General features: G+C 48.6%; 1 protein-coding gene across 15 annotated transcripts in view; it reads right to left on the reverse strand.

Moving 5' to 3' along the window:
- TACC2 (transforming acidic coiled-coil containing protein 2) overlaps nt 1-26216 on the reverse strand; it is a 217279-nt gene that overhangs the window by 134575 nt on the left and 56488 nt on the right. For 11 of the 15 annotated variants that reach the window (XM_084772662.1, XM_084772666.1, XM_084772670.1 and 8 more), the window contains 2 exons: nt 10293-15422; nt 9626-9727 (listed from right to left, as the gene is read on the reverse strand). The exons of 2 other annotated variants lie outside the window; for them this stretch is intronic. In XM_084772662.1, the coding sequence (XP_084628788.1) occupies nt 9626-9727; nt 10293-15422 (5232 nt within the window). The remainder of the gene's footprint in view (nt 1-9625; nt 9728-10292; nt 15423-26216) is intronic. 2 more of the 15 variants (XM_084772668.1, XM_084772669.1) reach the window with 2 other exon arrangements.

Genomic DNA, 26216 nt, shown 5'->3' on the forward strand with positions numbered 1-26216 from the left:
GAACGGACATACATGACCTTACCTAGCCTTTAAAAGCAGACTTCCTATTTGCACCATCCCTAGCTCCCACATACAAACTGCAAAGGAAAAGAGATTTTCCCCATCTGGGGTCATTTCTAGGTCTCATTTGCCCAGAGTCCCGTCCACAGATGCTACGACATGAAGCTGAAAGGCATAAATACTGGTCCTAGGTGGGGCTTGGTGGTTTCTAACAGATACGTTTCTCATCGCCAGGCAAAACCAAACCAAGCCCTGCAGTGACCTTTGAGAAACAGCACAGTGTCTCTGAGGGATCCACGGCCCCAGTGCTCACAGAGAAACTTGACCCAGACAGCCATGTCCGTTGAGACTTCCTCAATGGACTGCTTGCAGACTTGCGGGCCCAGAGACGAAGCTCAGGTTTCAGCAGAGCTTTTCCCTGGTGGGCTCTAAGCGAAACTCTCCTCCCCTGTCAGCATTCCACATATTCCCCACATCGCTGTAAATTAGAGGCTCTGCACGCACTTCGATATTGCCTGCCTGCGATCCTCTTCCGCAAAAGCGACTAGCCATGGCGAAGGAGAGCCAGCTGCAGAGCATGGAGACTCCAGCCTCCTTATTTTACAAAAAGCCATAGTGAACCAACAGGAGCAGCTTGTCAAGATTACCCTGGATAAACTACCAGTCCAGAACATCAGCTCCTATGGTGCTCCCTAGTGCTCCTATGGTGTTCCCCCTGTGGCAAAGGAGTGACCTGCCTGCTGCAGTGCCAGCAGGCCTGCAGCTAAAGAATCACATCCAATGACAGTTGGATAAGTGGTACCCTGAAAGGCTCAGAGAAGTCTGAAACCCTCGCTGGGTTTCAGGTATCCTATCTGTAAAAATGAGGAGGCGGAAGGTCCCTGGAGATCCGTCTAGCTTTAGGATGAATGGCTGGCTGAGCCAGTCATGAACTGACTTCCATTGCAAAGGCTAGCATCCTTACTACCACGTGCAGAAGCCAGAGAGGAATCTTCAAGATATTCTCCATAGAGGGTCTGATAAGGCAGTCTGGCCTAGGTGTGAGACCTCAAGCCCAGGCTTGGCATCCCTCCCCTCCCCCAGATCCTATCTGCCAGTTCCGGACATGACTATTTCCTACCCACTGCTTGGTCATCTGCCAGGTGTTCAGCAGGCAGCAGGTCCAGATACTTTCTACTTCTCACCCTAGGGAGGCCTGGGTGGGCTGGCAGCTCTGTGTATCCTGCCAAGATAGTTAAGGAGCCCGGGGCTCGCTTCGCGCCACCGCGCCCTGGCTCACCCACTAATGTTAGCTTGCAGCCTTTTGCAGCCACTCATGGTGAGAGGTTAACCCCAAAGCCCTGGTTTCCACTAGGAAGGGAATGCGTTCTCCACGAGGGCCAGATGGTTTGACCTTGCCTCCAGTACAACATTACAACACTGAAGGCTATGGCTACAGGATGGGGTAGTTGGTGCAATGGGAGGGAACAAGCACATTCCAGGGAATGCAGAGCAGACACGTGTGAACTTCAGCAGGTTTCTCTTGGCCACTGGGTGAAAATACAGTCTTTACAACTTTACTCATGTACCTTAATAGTATTATCATCAATCCAAATGATGATGATGATGATGATAAAATAATATAATGAAAATAACCTGTGATATTTAGGTGCTTACAGGGTCACACAGGAACTCTGATAGGATATTTATACCTGCTATTTTTATTATACTTTATTTATTTATCATGTATGTGTGCGTATGTAGAGATCACAGGGCAGCTGGCAGGTGTTGGTTCTCTCCTTTAACCATGTGGGCCTAGGTCATTAGGTTAGCAACAAGTATCTTTACCCTCTGATCTAACTCACTAGCCTCAATGTATGTTTACTTTTGTATAATCTGCCTAGTCGTTCTCTGAGGTCACAAGTGACACACATTGTTCTGGATGAGGAAGCAGGACTCAAGAACTTGCGTAGGCTGGAAGAGGTTAGCAGCAGGCCTGGTTGCCTCTGAAGTCTGCCCTGACCCCACATTCTCCCGGTAGCTGGTTGCCTTTAATTATTCAGCAGACTTAGGGAGTCACACAGAGTATCAGGTGCTAGGTAACCAAGATCCAGGCCCTGCAAGCCTGAGTTCCTTAAGAAATATGAACGTGGCATATCCTCTTGGCTAGAGGCCAAGAACCGCTGTCTGTCCACGTGGCCGTGACTAGACCAAGAGCTGAGGGCCCTGACATCCAACTTCCCAACCTGTGTGTAAAGTTGCTGCAGCCCAGGCAGGTGGAGGATGCACTCTCCTCTATAGAGGGGACCTGGGGAGCACACAGGTACCTGGGGCTGACTTCTCAGCTGAGATCCAGGCAAGGCCTCAGAAACCGCATGCACCACCCAGCTGCAGTGAGACTGCCTGCCTGTGTGTCCTTCCAAGGGAGGGGCCTGTGCCCAGGATACCCTGAACATCCATCTCAGTGCTTCCCTGATGGGACAGACGCTGGCCTCTCGTTCTCAGCCTGCAGCTGGTGCACACTCAAGAGGTAACCGCAGAGTCGGCTGTGGGAACCCCACTGTCCATGAGATGCTCACAGTTCACAGTTCTCCACACAGCCTGCGGGAGCTAATGGTCTCTGCTCTGTTATCGCAACAGTCACTGTTTGCTGTGAGCCGACTTTGGGCAGTGTGCTTTGTGTCTTGCTCACCTGCTTCCCACCTTAACATTCCTTTCTTGTCTTTTAAGATATATTTATTTATTAGGCCTTCACATACACTTACAGGCCAAAAGAGGACATCAAATCACATTATAGATGGTTATGAGCCACCATGTGGTTGCTGGGAATTGAACTCAGGACCTCTGGAGGAACAGCCAGTGCTCTTAACTTCTGAGCCATCTCTTCAGTCCCTCAACACTCCTTTCTTACTAAAAGAGATAGCCAGTTCTGTTCATCTGTAAAACAACTGGGGTTTGGTGCATTCTTGTCACCTCCCAACATGAGGGCTGGGGGCTGAGAGTGGAAGCTGAGCTTGCATCCAGCCTGATTTCTTCCACAGCCTCATGTCCTGTACTCTCCCTGGCTACCTGAAGCACCTGCAGCAGCCTGCTGTCCTCCTCAGAGATGGGGCATCTGGCCTCAGAAGTCAGTACTGACCGGACGAGCCACCATACACCAGAGTGCCTTCTAGAACATTCTGCTGAGGACCGTTACTGATATTTTTATCCCAACCCCCTCACGCTGGCCTTGAAAACTTGAAAGACATTAAGCAAAGCAGTAACTGAACCCATTCCAGTGCTTTCTCTGAAAACAGAAAAATGTTCAGCTATCTCCGTGTGCCTCGATGGGCTGCTAAAGTATTTAACACCAGATAACTGAGAAGCATTAAAAAAAAGAAAGGGCACAGTGGATCACTTTTGTAATCCAAGTACTTGGAGCGGCTGAGGTAGTAGGATTCCCATGGGTTTGAGAGTAGCCTGGGATGCACACTAAATGCCAAATGGATGAGACTTGGGGGGGGGGGGGGGGGCGCGGGTGGAGAGAGAGGAAAAAGAAAACAAAAATCCACATCAAGCTGCTGTGGGCTGGGGCCTCTTGATCTTGCACATTAAGCTTTTTTTTTTCCCCCTGACCCTGCCAAGTCTCTCAGGACAAAAACAACACAGAAACACTAACTGAAAAACAGCACAGATGCCCATTCTGGCTCTCTCTAGAACCAGCAAGAAGCACCCATGTGGCAGGTGCAGACACATGGAGATGTGTAGGCAAAGAGGGTTCCCGTTTGGTGCTGCTGCCCAAATGACAAACAGAGTGCTGCTGTTCAGTGCTGGCTGCCCAGATGACCTCGGACTGCCTTACAGTGCCAACAATTCACAGGAAGGCAGGTCTGCAGGCCCGAGTGTGTGGTCAGCAAGCAAAGCCAGGATCTCGGACCCAGCATCCTTCTTAGATCAGTACAGTAGGACCCTTCCCGCTGGCCTGCATGACTGGGGTAGCACCGAAATCTCAGGTCCCACTCTACCTCATATCTTACAGCCACGCGTTCGTTCCCAGGGTGACATGTGGCTCCGGTAGGTGGCTTCCCTAGCGTGCCTGAGGAGGCCCTGGCCTTCACCACTCGCAGAACTAGGCAGCTGGAAGGAAAGGGTAGCGGAGAAGAAGAATCGAACACCTGAACTCCAACAGGTGTGTGAGACGTAAGCCCTGACCACCCATGCAGGAGGAATACCATATACCCAGGCTTTCCCTATTCGGAGCCTCAGTTTCCTCTTAGTAATAAGAGACCTGACAAGAATGCTCTCGGTTTTATTCCAGCACCAACCAGGCATTGTATTAAAATCCATTTCCTAAACCTTCCTCCTGTGTCAAGGCTGACCTCAAGCCTGAGCATAGCTTCCCTTGTTGTCAATAATGAAAGGCTACAAGAGGAGCTGTCAACCTGGCCACATGCAATTTGGAAAATGACCACCTTGCCCTAAGACTATCTCTGGCCTTTCCAGTAAAGGAAAGCTGTCACCCCTGCACTGGATCCAGGTGTAGTGCAGGCAGGGAGCACGGCAGAAGGGCTGCAAAGAGGGAGGAGCCCTTAGTCAGGGTACGTGTGTTCCCACCTCAGCCTCTGAGGAGGCTGGCGGCTCATAAAGAGACGTGGCACCTTCTTCAAAGGGCAGATTAGTCGCTTAAGACATTGGTTTTCATTGTGAAACACAAATGCCTGAGAATATGAAGGCTACACGGGACAGGGCTCCTGGACTCTTTTATAGGACTGCTCACCGTGACTGAGGGCCGCGGTGACAACGATCCTCCCTGCCTGCCCGTCTTTGGTTTCCTAAGTACGTTTTGATCTATGTTCAAAGTCCATGGCCGAGCTCTGTGTGGGCGGAGGCAGGGTGAGTGGATCCCAGTGGGCGGCTAGCAGCAGAGGCATGTGACCAGAGAGAGGCTAGGTTCCTGTTCCTGTGACCCATGTTCCTATAGGTGAGTAGCAGCCGCCGGTTACAAAAAGTTCGCACTGCATACCCTGCCTTGTCCTGAAAACATCCCTTAACCCCCCCACCCACCCACCTCCCACCCCTCCACTCCCCCACCTCCCCACCCCCTTCCCCTAACACCTCACCCCACCCCACCCCCCACTTCAACCAAGAAGATGCTAGTTTTATTGTCGTACCTTATAGCTATGGAAATGGAGGATTAAAAAGTCAGTCAGAAGCCTAGCATGGTGGCGCATGCCTTTAATTCTAGCACTCAGGGAGGCAGAGGCAGGCGGGTGGCTGTGAGTTTGAAGCCAGCCTGGTCTACAAAGGGAGTGCAGGACTTTGTCTTGAACCACCGCCACCCCCTCAAAAAGTGCGAGGCAGCTCATCTAAGGCAGACAACAGAGACATGAGTAGGTCTGTCTTCCTAGCAGAAGGACATGTTAGAAGAATATTGCTGGTGTGTGTGTGTATGTGTGTGTGTGTGCGTGTGTGTGTGTATGTGTATGTATGTATATATGTGTGTGTATGTATGTGTGTGTGTGAATGCGTACATGCGTGCATGTGTGCATGCCTGCTGTTATTGTTGCTTTCTCTGCTGACAAAACTGTTTGGAAACTTTTTTTTTTTCCTCCTTAATCTGTACGGCTGTGACATCCTCTAACTTTATTCTTAACTTGAAACCTGGTGTCACTGCTGGTAATTTTAGAAGGGATGAAGAGAGAAGGAAGAATCAGAGACCACGTGGGAAGATGGCGTGGGAGGGAAGAGGAGAAGCTGTCCTGTGTGGCTTTTAGGTCCCGCCAGGGCTCCCTCGGCAAGCAGCCAGCTGTCTTTCTCTCTCTCTCAGCTCAGCCCTCGATGTTTCGACCCAGCTGTCCTTTGTGAGTAGCCTAAATATACTCCAACAGCCTAAGCATCTGGGAACATGTTTTGATCCTCTTAAAGTGACACACAAATAATTGAGCCAGACAAGATGGTGCACACCTTTAATCCTGGCACTCCAAAGACACAGACAAGTAGCTCTCTATGAGTTCAAGGCCAGCCCTGGTCTACACATCAGTTCCAGGTCAGCCAGGGCTACGCAATTGAGGCCCTGTCTCAAAAAGAAAACATGCTAATGATTGGACAAAATGCCTTGCTAACCATTTCCACCAGCATGGAGGATGGATCTACAGTGGTGAGAGATCAAATCAGTCCTCAGCGTGAAGCGTCTGTGTCTCGGGCTTCTATCTAGATCAGGGTTACACAATGTACAAAAATATTCTGCAAATAGTCTGTCTGAGTTGGCTTGTCACCAACAGTGCCAACCGGATATTGTAAGCTAGGAGGGAGGGAGACAGATAGTTAGATAGATAGTTAGATATAGATAAATACATGATAGGTAGATAAATAAATAGATGGTTGGTAGGTAGATAGACAGATGATAGATAGATAGATAGATAGATAGCACCCACTTCTACATGGGTATGTGAGATCAGGTTTTCAACTTCTCCTTTTGTCACTAAAAGAACAAAAGTGACACTTTAAGTTACTGAAAATAAGAGTAGCTACTGGCTATAGCTCAGGAGTCCAGCACTTGCCTACAATACTGAAGATGACAGGTGCTATCATCCCAAATTAGCAAGATTTTTTAAAAATATTAATTTATTTATTATTTATACAGTATTCTGCCTGTATATGAGCCAACAGGCCAGAAGAAGTCACCAGATCTCATTTTAGATGGTTGTGAGCCACCATGTGGTTGCTGGGAATTGAACTCAGGACCTCTGGAAGAACAGTCAGTGCTCTTAACCTCCGAGCCGTCTCTCCAGCCCACAAGATTGTTTTAACTCAATAGATTCCATGGGAGCAACTCCCCTAACCTCCTAACAAGAGAGTAGAAATTTGGGGTTGATTGGATATGCAACTTATTTTGGATCTGAAACACTATTTTGATGCTGAAATACAATGGGGAACACACACATAAAAAAGGTACATAAAGCACCCCAATAAAAAACCATCTCAAGAAAAGTTAGCTGGTGTCAGGCAAGATCACTGTGGGCTCTGGGTGAGTAGGAGGTAAGAAAGTGTTTTTTTCCTCAGCCATTATGATATTTTAGGATGGTGTGGTGGTAGGCATAACTGCCTTCCAAGACATTTTAGCTTGCAAAACTAAATTCCTTTCTGGAAAACAGAAATTGGCAGATTGGAGGTTCAGCTTGGGTGCACATGCGGAGATCCCAGCAATCTTCTCCACACTGGAGAGAGATGCTTGGTGGCTGAGCTCATCAAACTAGGAGAGCCTAGCACAAAACCACAGAAGCCCAACCCACCAAGCCCAGGCTATGTCAGTGTGGTACATGAGCCACTTATCCCCTTCAGTCCTTTGGGGGAAGCAGGTGTACTTGCTGTTGTTACCATCCTACAGACAACCGGGTTTCCTGTGGAACCAGTGAGGAGCAGAGGAGGAGGTGAATTGTCCTGGCCTTGATTTTCATCACACAGCCTCTGTCATCATCCACCCACTCTCTCCCAGAGACAGCTGCTAGTGTTGACCTTTAAATGCAATGCCTATTGCCCCTGTCACGTACCGTCTAGCCTTGGCAGAAGTTTCTCAGGGCCATATATACTGTCTGAGGCACACAGGTTTGCAGGAGGAAGTGTTCTTCTCATTTGTGATCAGTCAGTAGGAATGGGCTTGCTAGGTGGGGGGGAGGGGCTTTTCCTTTCTTTTCTTTCTTTTTTTTTTTTTTTCTTTTTTGGTTTTTCGAAACCAAAGGTTTCTCTGTATAGCCTTGACTGTCCTGGACTTGCTTTGTAGACCAGGCTGGCCTTGAGCTCACAGCGATCCACCTATCTCTGCCTCCCAAGTGCTGGGACTAAAGGCGTGCACCACCACACCTGGCAAAACCCTAATTTCTAATATTTATTCAGAAAATACGATTTTCAGTTAAAAGTGGTTAAAACAATGAGCCATGAGCTATCTGTCATCCTGCTCTGTGTCTGGCCCAGCACTTCCCCAGGAAGATGATAAAGTGCCTACGTGTGAACGCTGAGAAGGAAATGTTGAGACAGTCTTTTGTGGGGCAGAAGAGATTTCCTGGCCACACAAATATTTTTCCTACACCTAAAGTTGGAATGCAAGAGATTCACGCCAGCGAGTGCTGCAGGCGATTGTTTGAGTGAGATCTGTGTGTACAGCTCAGGCCACATGTGCTGGCTCAGAGTCCTGGGAGTGGGTCCATGCAGGGCAGCAGACGCAGCTGAGAGCTTGGGGGAGTGTTGAGACTCGAAAAACAGGTGACCATGCATTCTTTCAGCATGTGAAAATATGAATCAAATAATTTTCAAAACATCCACAGCTGTTGGAAGGAGACGGGACACAGGTACTAATTTAGACTATAGCACATATTCTCTCTCTCTCTCTCTTTCTGTCTGTCTCTGTCTCTGTCTCTGTCTCTGTCTGTCTGTCTGTCTGTCTCTCTGTCTGTCTGTCTCTCTCTCTCTCTCTCTCTCTCTCTCTCTCTCTCTCTCTCTCTCTCACACACACACACACACACACACACACATACACACACACACGGCACCTCAATTTGTATGTATATTTTGGTTTTGGTGACAGGGTTTCTCTGGGTAGCCCTGGCTGTCCTGGACTCTCTTTGTAGACCAGGCTGGCCTCGAACTCACAGCGATCTGCCTGCCTCTGCTTGTAAGGATAAGTTTAGACACCAGCTTCTGCAGGACCACAGGTGGCAGTCACTCACTTGGAGAGAAGAATAAAGGGTTCGAGTGACGTGGTTGCATTTGTCCCCCCACCCTCCCTATCTGAAGATGTCTGTGGAGTGTGGCTTCCACTGTGATGAGCTCTGCTTGCTTCAGATATTAAAGCAGTGTTGACCCATTAGCTTCAAAAAGACATCAAACTAGGTTGGTGGGTGCCCATGCCAAGGGCATAGGGAACTAGGGTGTGACATCTAGGGGCTGCAGAGCTTATTTGGGGGGGGCGGTGTGACAGTGTTCTGCAACTGATTGTGGCCTTCACCAAAAAACTCTAAATACACTAAGACTTATACTGTATGTATGTGTCTGTGTCTGTGTGCATGTGTGTGTCTGTCCCTGTGTGCCTTGTGTCTGGGTGTGGGTATGTGTATGTAGACTTTAAATGAGTGAATTATATGCTGTGCGAATTGTAGGTTAGTGGGGTTGTTTTGTTTTTAAAGGTGGAAGCTCCCGAATGAAAGTAAACATCCCTTTTGGCAGCAACACTGCTCTGAGTCATTACAGACACTACTAAAGTGCACAGGGGCTAGAAATGGTTATTTGTGCCACCTCCCCACACACCCCAGATAGGGTCTTAAATGTAACTCAGACCCAAACTCACAATTCTTCTGCCTCAGCTTCCTATATCAACATATAGGGACTACTGGTGTGTCCCATCACCCCGGTTTCCTCTCATATATAAGAGCTCACACAGAGAACCTGCTGTCAACCTAGTATTGTGGTACATGCCTCTAACCCCAGCACTTGGGGAGTAGAGCAGAGAGTCGGAAATCCAAAGTCATCCTCCACTTCCTAATGGATGTGGGGCTAGCCTGGGCTACTTGAGACACTCTCAAACACACAAGCACTACTATCATCCTTTGTGAAGTCAACAACGCATCTGTCTAAGAAAGGCATCACATGCTGCCAAAGCCGGTGTGTCACTGACCTTTCTGGTCCTCCCAAATCTCTGGCCTCTGCTGCAAAGATTTTCGGAGCATATGTCTCAGGAACTGAGGGTAACGTGACTGAGCCTGGCCCCGGGCTCTTTCTGAGATGGAGAAAGAAAGCAATTGCTAGGATCAGATAATTGGAGAGCACCGTCTCGCCCCCAAAATCTTATTCGAAAACGCGCCTTTCCCAGTAAAGACTAAGTGGCCACTGCACCAACATCCCTGGGAAGAAGAGGAGACAGCTTCAGGCAGCTCGGGGCTTGGAGCTGCTTTGAATCACACAGGGCCCCTCCACCTCAATCCTTCCACATTTGAAAGCATCTGTGCCTGCACGCCAGAAAACATGACTGCCTGCAGCCTCTCGCCCAACTATTCCCAGCCAGTCGATGCTTCACACTTTTCTGGTGGTTTTGGATGAGTTGAAGCGCACAGGAAAAGAAACAAGACGTGTCATCTAAATAGCTCCCATCCCTCCAGCCACCCCGCTCACACTACTATTCAGAATCCCAGCACAGCCAGAGAGAGTAAAGTGGGGCTACTTAGCCCTTCAGATATAGGGAACCTAGCCTCCTGAAAGCCAGCCATCTGTTTGACTAACTCAACGTGAGGGTAGCGATCATCATATGGCATCTGAACCTATAGACATTGCATGCACCTCAGTACCTGTCATTGTGGAGTTCTCCTGGAGCCAAGAGGCCCAACTTCGTGTCTTTGTTTTCATCATGCCCTGGTGGTGAAGAGACACTTGTCGTCCCATCCTGTACAGGAGCAGGGATCTGAGGCCCCAGCTGTTCCTTGGCCTGCTGGTATCCGACCTGGCTGTCCCCTTGAAAGGTGGCTGTGTCCTCCATTGCCTGAACCCTGGCGGAGCATCCTCCTGAGTCCTGACAGCTCTCAGGCAGTGCTGAGTCACCTGCCACAGGGGGAAACATCCTTGTAGTACCTGTTTCAAGGAGGTCACCAGACACACATGCCCACGTCTCAGCTGTGCTTGGCGTGACCTCACCTTCTGCTTTCTCAGCAACTCCTGCCATTTTGCTAGGCTCCGGGGGAGGATCCAACACTTCTCCAGCCTGGGGTTCGGGGGCATCCTGGTAGCCCAGCACATTTTGCATGACTGCAGTACTGGCAGCAACTTCCGTCTGTCTTTCACCCCCAAGTGTGGCAGGGACCTGGGGCTCACTGTTAGATCCAGTCACATTAGGAGGCGAGTCCTCCAGGGCACAGGTGGCTCCTGGTAGATCACTCGGCCCCTTGGTGTGAGCAAGGTCACAGGTGGCATCTTCTCCGTGTTGACTGTCACTGGCCAATGTTCCCAGGAGTTCTTTGCCAGAAGGACTTCTGTCACCTTGAGCAGAAGTCTTGTCTGCGGTGCTCTGGGAAGCCACAGGGAAGCCAGGAGCGCTTCCTGCTGGTGTCCCCTGAACAGCTACAGAGGAGGGAAGACCCAATGCTAATTCCTGTCTGCTTGTGCCCTGCTGTGAGTGAGCCTGAGCTCCCTGGCCAGGCTCTCCAGTTCCGTCTAGCCTCTCACTTGTCACTATCAATGGGACACAGGTCTTCTCTCCCCCAGCATTGGCAGGTGGCCCGTTCTCCTCCAAGGCTGTGTCCACCAGACCCACCTGCTCCTCTGGTGCTGGATCCTGGGGAACCAAAGGAGGAGAAACCTCAGCCTCAGCTTCTAACTCTCGCTTTATCTGCGCCTGGAGTCCAGCAGGAGGTCCAGGGAGAGGGGCGGCAGCCACTCCTTGAGCCCCATCTAGAAGCTTCTCTGGGCTCAGTGCTACGTCAGGGCCCTCAACCAACACACTCTTTGGAGCTGCTACCTTTTTACCAGGTATACTCTGGGGCCGATCGACAGCCAGGGCTCCAAGCACAGACTGCTCAAAGATCTTGGTGATGTGCTCTCTGAAGTCAGGAAGCCCTGTTATTATGCTGGTCTGCTTGGGGCTTGCACCCTCACTCCCCGATGCAACAACCCTCAGATCTGGGGTAAGTTCTTCTGCCCTCTCCCTGTTAACCCCTGTCTCTTGTGCTGTACCCTCACGGGCAGGGCATGCTGCCAGCTCAGAGGGCCTGGCATTTGCTTCTGGAGCTGCAGCCACATGCACCTTTCTTGTCGTCTGCTCATCTTTGGCCAGGAAAGGTATCCTGTCCAGGTAGGGTATGACATGCCCAGGTCCCTCAGTGGTTCCAGCTGGAGGGCTACTCCTTCCAGCCCCTGCTGCACAGATGTCCCCACCTGCAGCTCCTGGGTGCAAGAGTGTGGTGACGGAGACAGCAGATACCTTTCCAGGGGTGTCGTTTTCCAAAGCAAGTGGAAGCTCCTTTACGGGGCAAGGACGTTCATGGGATGCTCTGGGGTCCTCAGAGAGAACAGTTCTCTTGCTGCCATCTTCTGCATTCTTCCTGGCAGCACCATTGATATGCAGGTAAGGGGTGTCAGGCACAACCTCTTCAGGTGGTTCATCCTGCAGAAGCCTCTGTGGGCCTGAAACAGTGCCTTGTGCCAGAATGTCCACAGTACTTCTGGGGATCCCATCCAACTCTCCAGCTGGCGACAAGGCACCCCCACAGCTAGGCTCAAGCTGCTCAAGTTGACGTGCCTCGGTCAGGGTGGAGATGAGGCTCTGCTCAGTCTGAAAGAAGCTGCTTTTCGGAGCAGCTTCCGGTCCGTCTGAAGCCTGCTGCATCCCAGGGTCTCCTTCACTGACATCAACATTCACCTCAGGAAACCCACCTTTACCATCTTGCTCCTCCGCTGTGGGGAAACCTCCAAGAAGGCCCTGTGCTTTTGCACCCAATGTGCCCGGCTGCTCCATTTCCAGCTGTGGGCCTGACTCTTCCTGACTTTCATCGCGGGCCTCACTCACTAGGGCATCCTGGGTGGGTGTGACCCTGGGGCTGGTAGGCACTGGGTCTGGAGAGCAGCGGCGTGATGTGTTCGGGAGAGCTACCGAATCCGGTGGACAAGGCGGGGCCTCTGCTAAGTTTCTACTTGCCGCCTCTGTCTTACAGAAGGCCTGAGGCAGGGGCAGTGCGTCACCTGCTTCTGAAATGCAGTCCCCACAACATGCTTCTTCACGCTGGCTGCTTGTTTTCAAAGCATCAGCAAGCTCCTGTTGGGACTTGCTCAGCCCCTGCCCAATACTGCAACTATCCTTTCCACCCAAGTTTCCTGCAGGAGGCAGGATGTCCAAGGGCCGACTGCCACTGCCTATGCCTTCGTGCTCAGTTTCCCCTGGTGCAGGCAACTTCTGTCCCAGAGGGGTTGATGATGTTTGTGACTCCTCCGATGGCGGCCCTCCCAGAACTGTATCCTTGGGTGATGAACTTGAAGTATCACATGGGCTGCCTTCGGGGGGAGGTTCTAAAGCCTGTTCCTTTCCTCTGTGAGGCAAGATCACATCTACCCAAGGCTTCTCTCCCTCTGGCATTGGGATCGGGGAAGGAGCTGTATTCAGCTTCTTCAGAAGTGGGCCACTTGGACAAGCCCCTTGCCCATTTGTAGGTGGTTGATCCTTCTCACAAAGAACAGCAAATATAGATGCTCCAGAGTCTAGTTGGGATGGCTGGAGAGGGTCCTTAGAAGGTGCTGGGATGCTGTCCTCTGGGCAGGACAGTTTTTCCTTACAATCTTGTTGCAGACTAAGCATAGTAAGTCCATGGCCTATTGTTGAGTTCTTCCCATTGAGGAGAGGTGATACATCAGCATGGACTTCCTGTGCAGGCTCAACCTTCTCCAGCCTACAAGGTTGCCCTGGGGATATCGGCAAGCCTTCCCCACCACAACTGTGGGGCTGATGTAAGGGCAAGTGGTTCTTGCTTACTTCCAGTATATTCTCCACCTCCCCAGCTTTGGGTACCTCCTCCACAGCTGCAGCAGAGCGGAACTCTGATTTCTCAGCTTCTACAGCAGGAAGTGACTCTGTTGCTCCCAATCCTCCCCTGCCCTGAAGCATGATGGGGCTTCTGGTCTGCAATCTCGAACTTTCCCACACGATGGCTTCTTGGGAGGGAACGTGCTCACCAGTTCCGTCCGATGCTGAGGGCAGGACGGGGTCCTCCTTATGGAGCTTGTGCAGTGAGGTAGCTGTGCCAGTCATATGGGATTCAGCAGCCACCTGTCGCAGTGCCTCTGTTGACCCAGAGTGGGGCCCATCCATGAGGCTGGCAACCTCCTGTGTAGGCGGCTGTGTTGAGCCTGAGCTGGGAATAACTCTGTTCTCTGTATTACTATGTGGCTTAGAAACCTCATCTTGGTTGGTCTCCAGATGGGTCGTGCAGCAAAAGGCTTGTGACATCTCTTCTGCATGGTTCTCAGATGCTGTACCATCAAGGGCTCTGGTGGCTTCTTGTCCCTTAGAGTTGTCTGGGAGTGATCTGCTTTCCTCTATGGCCACAACTCTATTTTCAGTATTCTTGAGATCCTTAGGGCCATCAGTTGGTCCCACTGACCTTCTAGAACTTTCAGCTGAAACCCCATGGGAGAAAGTTGGCAGCAACACCCCTTCTAAGACTGCATCATTTTGCCCCTGCAAGAAAGGGGCAGGAATCCCCTGGAGGCTACCTCCTGGTGGTTCTTGTGTTCTGAGATCGGATACTGTCTTCAGTTCCACAGCCTCTGTATCCACCTGTTCTGTGGCCAGATCTGCAGAAACTAGCACCTTAGCCTCAGAAACCGTCTCCTTGGCCAACCTGGGCTCTTCAGGGGCAACAGGATTCCAAGCAGCCGTGTGTGCAGTGGGACTTGAAGCTGTGTGTGTTTCCTTCTTTCTAGTGAATGGAGGGGCTTCAGGATCCAGAAGCAAGCTTGCGCCCGGCTGGCTGGCTGCTGCCACACAGATAGCTTGCTGGGGCTCAGTTCCTGATGTCCCTGTCTGTGGTTGGCTCTGAGCATCACTGGAGCCATTGTCTCCCGGTGCTGTGGCACGACCCTGTGGGTCTGCGGGCAGTTCTGCAGGTGGCAGACACACTTTCGCTTTCTTCTGGCCCCTTCCCTGGGAGGCATTGTTTGTTCCCATCCCAGGGCTAGCCTCTGAGCTGCTTTTAGAGGGATGGCAGCCTTCGAGAAGTTCCAAATTCTTCCCTGAATTCGTAGGTAGCACCTCGGCTCCGCTTCTTTCTCTGTCCAACGACTTTAGGGCTAGATCTTGTGGGACCACGGTCTCAAGTTTGGGGAGTGACTCCTCAGGGACAGTTGAACTTTCCATGCCTGGCTGAGTGGTAGTAGTAGCAGGGGCCTTAGTGGCAGACTCTGGGGGAGGACGGTCAGCCATATCCTCTTTCCTTTGGAACTCGAAACCAGCAGGCCAGTCCCCCTCTCCACACTGCAGCTCCATCCTTGGCTCCTGGAGAGGCACTAGGGAAATTCCTGGCGACTGGCCTGCGCAACTGGAAGGCGAGCTCTTTTCCTTCAGCTCCTTGTCTCCCTCAGCACTGGGGGTCGTGGCAGCCACAGAGTGCTGGGTGGAGCCATCCCTTTGGGGAGCAAATGTTCCTAAGGTGTCCCCTGGGACGTTGAGGGAAGGTTCCATTCTAAGGTGATGAGTGACGGTACCATCTTCAGGGACTGCTTTCGAGCTTGCCAAGCAACCTTCTGGGGGGCACTCGGTGAGCGGCATGGAGGCTGAGGGGCACACCTGTTCCTGGGACAGAGATGATCTGGGCAGTGGAGAACCTTTTGGTCCCCTGGCTTCCTGGGGTTGCTTCCCTTGCTCAGTCACCTCTGGGGATACAGTGCACGGATCCAGGCTGACAGCACTCTCTGAAGCAGAGCCTCCTAGACCAGTGCTGCCAACAACAAAACATGAGTTGTTTCATTGGTTCTCACAGACGCTAAAGACAGAGCCAAATCCAGGCAGAATGACCCCACTCTGACCCCCACAAAAGGCTACCGGGAGCCTCCACCAAAAAACCACACTGAACCCCATGCAGTTTGTGGGGGTCTGCCCATAATCATCATGCATGTCCTTGCTTCTTCAAAAACCAATGTGGGAAGTCTCAAACATTCAGGTGTGGGACCTTCCATGCCGGTCAGTAGTAGGCAGGGAAATAGGGAAATTCATCGACAATGGTAATAAACTAAAATAAGATAAATAAGCCGGGCATGGTGGCACACACCTTTAATCCCAGCACTCGGGAGGCAGAGGCAGGCAGATCTCTGTGAGTTCGAGGCCAGCCTGGTCTACAAAGTGAGTCCAGGACAGCCAAGGCTACACAGAGAAACCCTGTCTCGAAAAACCAAAAAAAAAAAAGATAAAAACCCAGGGTGTGCGCACATGTGTGTGCATATATGTGTATGTGTGCGTGTATGTGGAGTGTTGATCCTCACATTGTTTGAGACAGAATATTTTGTTCTTTTTCTTCTGTGTACGTCAGGAGGAGTCACCTGCTTCTGCCTCCCGTCTTCCTTTAGCAGCATGGCGGTACAGAAGCTTCTGCTATATATCTGACTTTGGTTCGGGTTCTCGGGATTTGAACTCAGGTCTCCATGCTTGCTCAGCAAGGATTTTATCCGCTGAACTATCCTTCCAGTCCCAATACCTCATTTTTATGAGATAGAATATCTCACAGGCCTGGAGTTTGCCAAGCAGGCTATGGCATTGAGCTCTAGGAATCTGCCGCTTTCTGCCTCCCCAGAGCTGGATCAGAAGCATACACCACAATCCTGTCTTTTCTCAAATGTGCATTCTGGGGACTTTTAACTAAGGCCCTCATTCCTGCCAGGCAAGTACATTCCTCAGCTTATCACGTGTGGAGTAGGTCAAAGGTAAACAAGTTCTGGATAGTTACAAGATGGTCACAAGCATTCCAAGATCCTTCATATTTGAAAAAAGAGGCCTAAGTTGGAAGAACTGTGATTTCAAATTGATGGCTATTCTTTGTTTGTTTATTTTGTTTTGTTTTAGAGACAGGATCTCAATATGTAGCTTGGGCTGTCACTCTTTAAACCAGGCTGGCCTCAAACTCATAGAGATCTCAAATTCATAGAGATTCACCTGCCTCTGCCTCCCGACTGCTGGGGTTAAAGGTGTGCATCACCATGCCAGATGAGGGCTATTCTTGAATAGAGTTGATTCTTCACAATTTATGGTGATGCAGTGAGAGGCATTATCCCCAAGTCACTTGTCATTTAAATGGACTTTCTCCACTGACCAGCATACATTACCTGAGAGCTGATACCTTCATACCATGGTTGCCCTAACTTGAATACGCTTACCTATGTGTGAAAAAAAAAAGCCGACTACTGTGACACACTCAGGGAACTGAGAGGAACCTGGCTCAGAATGAGGGCACCACCGTCACTTACCAACCCTCCGATTACTGTAATGCAGATCACTGCATGCTATATTTTAATACGTTGCTCGGTTCTCTATTGTTTTAAGTGCTATTTTTGCTTTATTGTATTTTTATGGTTTTGAGACAGGGTCTTACATAGTTCAGAGGGGCTGGAACTTGCTCTCTCAGACTGAGCTTAAATCTCTGATGCTCCTGCCTCCACCTCCCAAGCATTGGGGGTTACAGGTAACAACCACACCCAGCTGAATTGTAAGTTTATAAACAATGTAACGAATGACACAGAATTATGAAAAACACCCTTCTGTGCTTACTGCTTACAACAGGCTAGTCACCTCTCTTCCTGGTTTCCTGCGCTGTTTCTTAGGGCGTTGGTTGTTGTTTATAGCTGTGATTCTATGTACTTGCTATGATTAAGTATTTTCTGGTATCCACGTCCCCTGGATGTGGAGGCCTGGTGGCACTCAGAGGAAGGATAGCAGGCTACCAAGAAGAGACTTGATACCCTATGAGCATATACAGGGGGAGGAGGTCCCCCTCAGTCACAGTCATAGGGGAGGGGAGAAAGGGGAAAATGTGAGGGAGGAAGGAATGGGAGGATACAAGGGATGGGATAACAACTGAGATGTAATATGAATAAATTAATAAAATATATTTTAAAAAAGTATTTTCTGGTATGGAGAAAAGTTACTTAGGGCAAAGTTAACAAAAATACAGTTTTCCCAAAGCTTTGGATTTTAATTTTAAATGTTTTATTTCCCATCTTCAGTTTTGTGGATGGGGTAGGTGGGAGGGTGAATATGTGCTTAGTGCTCTTGGAGGCCAGCAGGGGTTGCTGGGAGCCCTAGAGCTGGAGTTGCAGGGGGTTGTTAGCCACCCAACATGAGTGTAGGAAACCAACCTCAGGTTCGCTGTGAGAGCAACATGCACATTCAACTGCTGAGCTAACCTTCCAGCTTCATTTTGGCTTTAAAAAGTCATTTTCTAACACAGAGAAACCCTGTGTCAAAAAACAAGAATAAATAAATAAATAAAATAAAATAATAAAATAAAAAGTCATTTTCTTTAAAGTTATTTAAGGAACAATCAAAGAAAGCATATACAACCTTTGATAACTGTTTTTTATTGTGTCTGACAAGATACAGTCATTTAATGGTTCTCCAAGTATATTATTTTAATAAGATAAATTAAAATCTAAGAAATAGGGTGGAAACAATAGAAGACTCAATGTCAACCTCTACCTTCCACATGCACATGCGTAAACAAACTCTAACATACATGTGCACACACACAGAATACACACTACCCAGCACCACCACCACCCCAATTTATAAATATGTGCTCCGGGCTGACCTGTATGTCCCCCCAAGTCTATATTGATGCCCAATATGACTATTTGGAGATTAGCGGGCAAAGTTAAATGAGATCACAGGGTGAGTGCCTAATCCAGGAAGACTGGTGTCCTTATGTAAAAAGACAGAGACAGCAGGGGTACACACGCCCAGAAGAGGGCCACACAAGGACACTGTGAGAAGATGAATTCTGCAATCCCGCAAGAGAGGCCTCACCAAAAACTATCCCTACAGCACCTTGACCTGCACTTTTAGCTGCCAGCGCTGTGAGAAAATACCTCAGTTGTTTGGCTGGTGGTCTATCATGGCAGCCTAAGTAGACCAATAAAGCAAGCATATGGACGTCTACTGAATGAACATCTATTGTCCTTTCTTTTCGATGCTTTCGAGCTTTCAGTCTTTCCAAAGTAATAAGTGGAGAAACAGGAACGGAGGGAATGATGTCAACACTTGGCATGGATCGTCTCATTAAACCTAGTGAGCAGTAGATGCCATGGGTGTTACCGCCGCCGCTATTTGCAGCCGAGAACACAGAACAGGGAGGCTGCACTTGGATCTTGCTTGGACATCTTCCTACTCTCCCTGCGTGCTGCCTGAAAGGACAAAAGCTTCCAAGGAAAAGAGAAGGCTCTGTACTCCACCCATTGCAGCGTCTCTGCCAAGCCAGTCACCTCTGCAAGGGACATCATCTATGTCCTCCAAGGACATATGGACATCCCATTGCCCTGTCAGCCATCTTTACTTAATGCCTATTCTGCACATAAGAGGAGGGGTGGGTGCCTAAGGACCCAAAAGGGAGCTGGCTAAAATTTCAAGGAACTTAGCTTTTGTGTGTGTGTGTGTGTGTGTGTGTGTGTGTGTGTGTGTGTGTTTCCAGACTAGGTTTCACTGTGTAGCCTTAGCTGTTTTGGGCTCACTTTGTAGACCAGGTTGGACTCGAACTCACAGCGATCCACCTACCTCTGCCTCCCGGGGAACTTAGGATTTTATGACCCCAAAGCAAAGTTATCAAAGGCAGAGTAAAGAATGATGGTTGTGTACAAGTGGTCACCCAGAACATGAAGACAGCTGGCCCAGCACTGGCAGGCATGTGCAAAGCTGCCCAGAGTTTGAGCAAAGCTTGTGACCTTGGCCTTTCGGGAAGTACCCAGAAGGGAGCCGGAATAATGATATGCAGATCAATGGACTGGCCCCATTACTGCTGTGAGCCCCACCTGGAGGCTTTTCCTTTTAACAAGGACTTTACATTTCAGTATGTCCTGCCCAGGAACAGGCCAAACAGTTCAGCAGAGGATGAGACTAATAGAGTGCTCCATATATGCCAGCTAGCTTGAGAACTGCAGCCCCTTCGAGCCCCTTTATCCCACTGGAAATGAAACAAACAAACAAAAAACCACTACTTCCAAGACTGCCTTCCAGCAGGGACTGCCAGTGAAGAGGAGTCCACAGCTGACTGGAGTCTTTAGCATCTGAGACAGGCTGATCCGTGCAGCTCTGTACACTGACATGAGAGAGCAACCAAGAATGAATCTTCTACTGAGTGTGCGACACACAACAACTTCCTCTGAATAAGAGTCCAAGGTTGGTCTATTTAGCATAAGGCCAGACCAAGGATCTCTTTGATCACCCATCAGAAGCAATTCTTATAGTTAGACTAAAGCCAGTAGCAGATTTGCCTTAGGGGAGGGGAAATCCTGAGAACTGGTCTGTTAAGGGTTCTGTGTTAATTCGGCTGACATAATTCCTTTTATGCTTCAAGATTGAGTGAAAATGTCTGGGGGGTGAGGCTGTGCTCACAATCAGCTGGGGCAGCAAGTGTCTGTCCTCAATGGAGGTCTTTCAGCTCTGAGGATCGGGAAGGACAAAAGACAGTTTCTTTCTGGGGCAGACTATGCATACAGCACCCTAAAGGAACATTTTGGGGGATACAGAAAAGGTGCTCCCCACTGCCTTGGTACAGACATATCTGACTAGGCTCCTAAATGTACAGGTCTGAAAACGCCCAGTGCTGCTTACCTAGAAGGAGGCTACCTGGAGAATATAAATATGGCTGCTGCATCCCTGGCCATTAAGACCAACAAACTGAAGCAAAACAGCAGCGTTGGAAAGTTGCCATGGACTTAGCGTTTGCTCTGGCCAAGCCCATGCTAAGCACTCCAAGCTACAACTTCCTTTAAGTCTACACATCAGCTTGGCAGAGGGGATGTCTCCCATGTATACATGAATAAAAATGTTCCCAGAAAAGGTATAGCCAGAAGAAAGGGAGGAACTGTTGATGCAAAGACAGATCAAGACATCGCCTGGCTTCAGAGCTGTTTTCTGTGTACACTGTCTACGCCAGCTTCTCACTTGGACAGGCACGGTTATCTGCCTCCTATGTCCCCTAGCTCCCTTCTTTTTGAACTCCGGACAGCAGGCAGAGCAATGGCTTAGAAATGTCACCTGTGTGGGTTTTCCTGACAGCTGTGGCCCAGCCTCTGACATCTCCTGCTCTATCTAATATAGGGCTACCTGGAGCTAGAGGCTTTCTGCTCCTCTTCAGAAATCTCAGTGAAGCCCCTCTGGCCTTGGATCCCAGGGCCACCTAGCATTAGGCACAGTGACAATCCTTGGGATTGATGACAATTTCCCCCACCCTGAAATCTGGATCCTTGCCTACTTTCAACACAGTACTCATAATGCCTGGTATATGACAAGAGATAATACTGTAGAATAGATGAACATATGCGTGGATGTTCACGCACGGGTGGGTGAGTAGATAGACCAATGGATGAACGAATGATGATGTGGGTGATGGGTAGATTGACAGATAGATAAATAGGCTGATGGATGGACAGATGGACAGATGGACAGATGGGTGGATAAATGGATGAGTGGATAAATGGGCAGATGGATGGGGGTAGGCAGGTGGACAGATAGATGGATGGATACAAGTGAACTTGAACCAAATATAATAAATGTATAGCAATATTCTCCAATTAGCATTTCAGCTGAAGATTAGGAGTACTTTTCTTCCCTACAGCCACAGCATTTCTATAGCCTGCTAATCTTAAGCCTCTTGTTTTACAGATGAGGAAGCTGAGGCCCACAAAGGCAAAACACTTTTTAAAATGCTTCTTGGAAAAGTCATGGTGAGGCAGTATGCCTTAGTTCCAGCCCCTGTGTCTGCTGGCAAGTCCCAATAGTAAAGGTATATAGAAAGTCACTTAGTGAGTTCGAGGCCAGCCTAGTCTACAAATGAGTCCAGTACAGCCAAGGCTACACAGAGAAACCCTGTCTCAAAAAAAAAAAAGTCACTTATTACCAACTGAACAGCACAGATGTCTGGGAATGACTTCTATTCATAAATGACTCTAATTCAAAAGATTAAAGGATTTCTCCATATAACGTCATTGCCATTACTCATGGCATTCCAATGTTCTTCTTGGAAAAGGAAAGCCAGAGGCAGAGTGGAGCTAGTGAGTTAGAACAGGCCTGGGAGTTACCAAACCTGATTCTTGTCCAGAAATTGGGCGCCATAGTGGGTGGGGATAAGGGATGCCCAGGTCCCCACATTTCTGCCTTGGTTATTAAACTAGAGACCTTCCTAACCCTCTTCAGTTCTCTACAAAGACAGATGTTTCTGTCTTGTTCTGCCATGTTCTTTGTGTCCTTTCAACCACCTTACGAGGAGGAGGTGACACCTATCTGGTGAATTGAGAACAGCAGTCCTCACTGGTCCAGTTTTGCTGGGAGAAGAATTAAGCTAGTCAGGGTCACTGGTGAGATATGGCTTGTGTGCTGGGACAAGCTCATCCTCCTTAGAACCCTGCATGTCAGCAGTCTAGTCTGGGAAGGTGTATGCTGAGCTAGCAATGGGATGAGGATCAGTGCTACCATGTCTGTCCACTTATTCATCCATTCATCTCTCCACCCATTCATCCATCTACACATCTTTTTATTCATCTGCCCATGCATCTGAATGACCATGTATCTATCATCCATGTCCATCCATTTATCCATCCACCCATCCACCCACCCACTGTGCTGACTTTCTTCGCTCCGTCTGGCTCCACTGTCTGTTTTGCAGTGGGTTGAGAACATGGTTAAGATGTGATATCATTACCTCCCCACACTCTGCCAGCACTTTTGGAGGGGGGGGCGGTTGAGACAGGGTTTCTCTGTGTAGCCTTGGCTGTCCTAGACTAGCTTTGTAGACCAGGCTGGCTGTGAACTCACAGTGATCCACCTGCCTCTGCCTCCCAAGTGCTGGGATTAAAGGCAATGTGCCACTACACCCAGCACTCTGCCAGCACTTTAAGATGACTAGGGAAGGGTACTTTGTTTCCACACACATGATAGCTGGTTAGAATTTGAACTGGCCGGGGAGCTGTACTGTGTGTAACCCTCTGATAGCAGGAAGACAGAGAGCCTGGCCAAAGAGAAGACACCAATTCTACGTCTTCAAGACCTCCTGCCATGAAATCAGAAGGAAGCTGGCAAATTTGGGGAGCCATAAAGGCCTCTATGAAGACACAACTAGATTGCTGCCACCTCCTCAATGACTCTGTTCTGGCTCTCTGAGCTGGGCCAATTTACATTTCTAGTTCAGGTTTAGCTTTCCTTGACCATTCTGTAATGGAAAACAATAACAACAACAACATAGACCAATAAAAAGAAAGATTTGAATGAGTTGTTGGGAAAGATGGTGTGTGTGTGTGTGTGTGTGTGTGTGTGTGTGTGTGTGTGTGTGTGTGTTGTTCATTAAATTCACAGTATTCTTACCTTTCAGCTTATACTTTGACTCTCTCTCTCTCTCTCTCTCTCTCTCTCTGTCTCTCTCTGTCTCTCTCTCTCGCTCTCTCTCTCTCTCTCTCCCTCTCCCTCCCTCTCCCTCTCTCTCTCTTCCTGTCTCCCTGTCTGTCTCTATCTGTCTCTCTATCTGTCTCTGTGTCTGTCTGTCTGTCTCTCTCACTCTCTCTCAGTCTTACTGTGTATCTCAGGTTGGCCTCAGGTTGCAGTTCTTCTGTTTAGTCTCCTTAGTTCTTGGATCATGAGTAAGTACCACCATTTATATCAAAGTAAACTTTTATATCATTTCAAGATCAAGGTGCGTCATTTAACTCATTAATCATCTAGCTTAGTGCAGGGGAGGGAAGGAAAAAAAGAACATTTAAGAACTACTTAACCAAGTTTTTCAGCAACTCTCTCATGGGCACCTAAAATAAGAATAGTCGGGTGTGGTAGGAGCCAGAGACAGACAGATCTCTGTAAGTTCCAGGCCAGCCTGGTCTACTGAGTCAGTTCCAGGATAGGCAGGGCTACACACAAAGGAAAACCCTGTCTCAAACAAAAACAAATCAAAACAACCCTCCCCCGACACACACCAGTCATTCATGGAAAAGTGTGTTTTGCTCATAGAATTTTATATCTTTTATCTTGTCATCACAAGATAAAAATTAGAAAATTTTGATCTTGTAGAAATTGTGGTTAGTGCATTGCTGCTCTGTGCCTTTTTGATAGGCATATTGAAATAATTTTCATGCTACAGGAATTATGATAAAAATAGGGAATATAACAGAAGTATTTCTCAGTAACTGGAAATCTTGAGAGTTTACATATGTGATTGTGTATATATAATTACAAATGAGGACATATATGTGTATACATGTTTGTGCAGAGGCCAGAGATAACCATGAGTTTTGTCTTCAGGTGCCACTTGTAGTATTTTGGTTTGGGGTTTGGTTTGGTTTTCTTGGGAGAGTTGTTTGTTTTACTTGTTTTGGGATAGGGTCTGGCCTGGAACTCACCAAGTAGGCTGGGCTGGCTGGCTAGAGAGTCCCAGAGATCCTCTTGTCTCAGCGCTGGAATTAACAGCATGCAATACCCCACCCAGCTTTTTAAGATGTGTGTTCAGAGACAGAACTTGGGTCCTCATGATTGCATGGTAAATACTCTGCCACCTGGGCTCCCCCTCCAGTCCTGAAATTCTTTGTGTGTGTGTGTTTGTTTGTTTGTTTGTTTGTTTTTAGAGCACTGGGGCTCAAACCCAGGTAAGCAGTCTCCCATTGAGTGTCAGCGAATCTGATGCATTTTGTGGAGGAGATGTGTGTGTGCATGGTGACTGAGCTCAAAAATGTAATTAAGGCATTCTTTTCAGACTAAGTCCCAGTCCTTGGTCTATTTTGTTGTGTGTCTCCTATTTTGTTGTGTGTCACTGCCCTGTGTGGTGGACGAGTGGGGAGGCCATGCGTCCACATGACTGGGAACTAAGCTGCTTTACTATCAAGGGCACAAAGACATCCCAGGCTCCTTCCGGCTCTGCCACAGCTGCGGGCTGATCTTGGGAAGATTAACTGCTGTCAGAGGTGGCATTTGAGACCATACACAGACCCAGGGGACTGCAAATAAATGCCTGGGATACAAGGAGCTTTTGGGGAGAAAAGTGAGACAAATTTTGCCCACCACATCCATCCCTTGTTCCTTTCTTTTTTTTTCTTTTTTCTTTTTCTATTTTTCCTAGAAGGATCTCCTCACTATTGCCAGAACAAATGCCAAGTGTTTTGCTATAGCTCTAGCTTAGAACCAAGTTTCTCCTTTGCTTAGAAACTGAATAAGCTGGTTTCAATGTTTTCAGTGTGCCTGAGCTGCAGAATGTCATAGATAGAATTACTAATTTAAAACAAGAGTTCTCAGTAACAGGAACGACTGCTAAAGCAGAGAGCAGGAGAGAGTTGGCAATCCCTGAAGATAAGGAAAAACTGCCCTGCTGGAGAAGGTGGCATGGGGGGCTGGGGGTAGGTGAAGGGTGACAGTGTCCCTTCCTTGAGGAGATGGAGGTCAGTGTCCGGAGAGATCAAGACAGCTAGAATCCCCAGGCCAGAGTGAGTACCAGAGAAGAGAGGGATGAACAGAGAGAAAGTTCTAGAAATAGGAGAGGTCACGATTGGCATGTGCCCATACAGAGATCATCTGAGCCTGGATACATGCCAGCTGAGTGACGGAGGAACAAACTTCAGAGTGACACAGAGCTGGGAATAGTTCTGGTTCCCACCAGCCAGAGCAGAAAATGTTCACAGCTCACAGGGCATCTGTCAGGGGACCAAAACGGGTTTGGTCTCCATGCTGGGCTATTAAGCCATACATAAACACAGCAGTGACCCCACCTTCCAAAGCAAGGTTCGAGAAGATCGAGCTGCTCCAAATAGCTTCCCCAGAGCAAAGTTCGAGAATATTTATAGGGATATAAAAATACCTACTACCCGAAAGCTTAAAGCTCATAATGCCTCGCATGCAAAGAAGCAGAAACAGATGAGCCATGATGAAAAGAAAACGCAACTCATCGACTCATCAAAACAGACCTAGAGTTCACAAAAGGCGTCACGGGCTAGGGACGCAGCCTGGCAGAAGAGTTCTTACGGAGCATGCACAGGGCCTGGGGTTAATCTCCAGCGTCATAGAAAAAACATAACTATATTTGAGATGCCCGCTGGGTTAAAGGGAAGTCTGAGGCTGTCAAACACAGAAACGAAAGGTGTAGAAAGACCTGAATTCGACTTCTGTGAGTGAAAGCCAGGCATGAAGCCAAGAGTACACTGGCGGAGACACTGCTGAGAAAAAGGCTATTGGACTACAACAGAAATGCCCAAACAGGATAGAGATCGAGGGAGAAGCACAGAATTATTAACAAGGTATGGGGGCAGCTGCCAGTGAGTGAGCACATGTCTAACTGGAGTCCTCAGAGGAGACAATAAATAAAAGAAAAAAATTTTGAGGAAAAGTTTCCAAATTCACCTTAAACTCTAAACCTATGACATAGCCAAGAATATCAACTATATGTACAAGAAATGGCAAAACACTGCACCTACCAAGGTGTATCACCATCAAATTGTTCAACACTAGTGAAAAAACAAATAACAGAAGCATCTAAGTAAAAAAAGAGCAAAGTAAGCTGAAT

The sequence above is a fragment of the Acomys minous genome (genome assembly GCF_964271855.1).
Source record: "Acomys minous genome assembly, chromosome: 2".
Lineage (NCBI taxonomy): Eukaryota > Metazoa > Chordata > Mammalia > Rodentia > Muridae > Acomys > Acomys minous.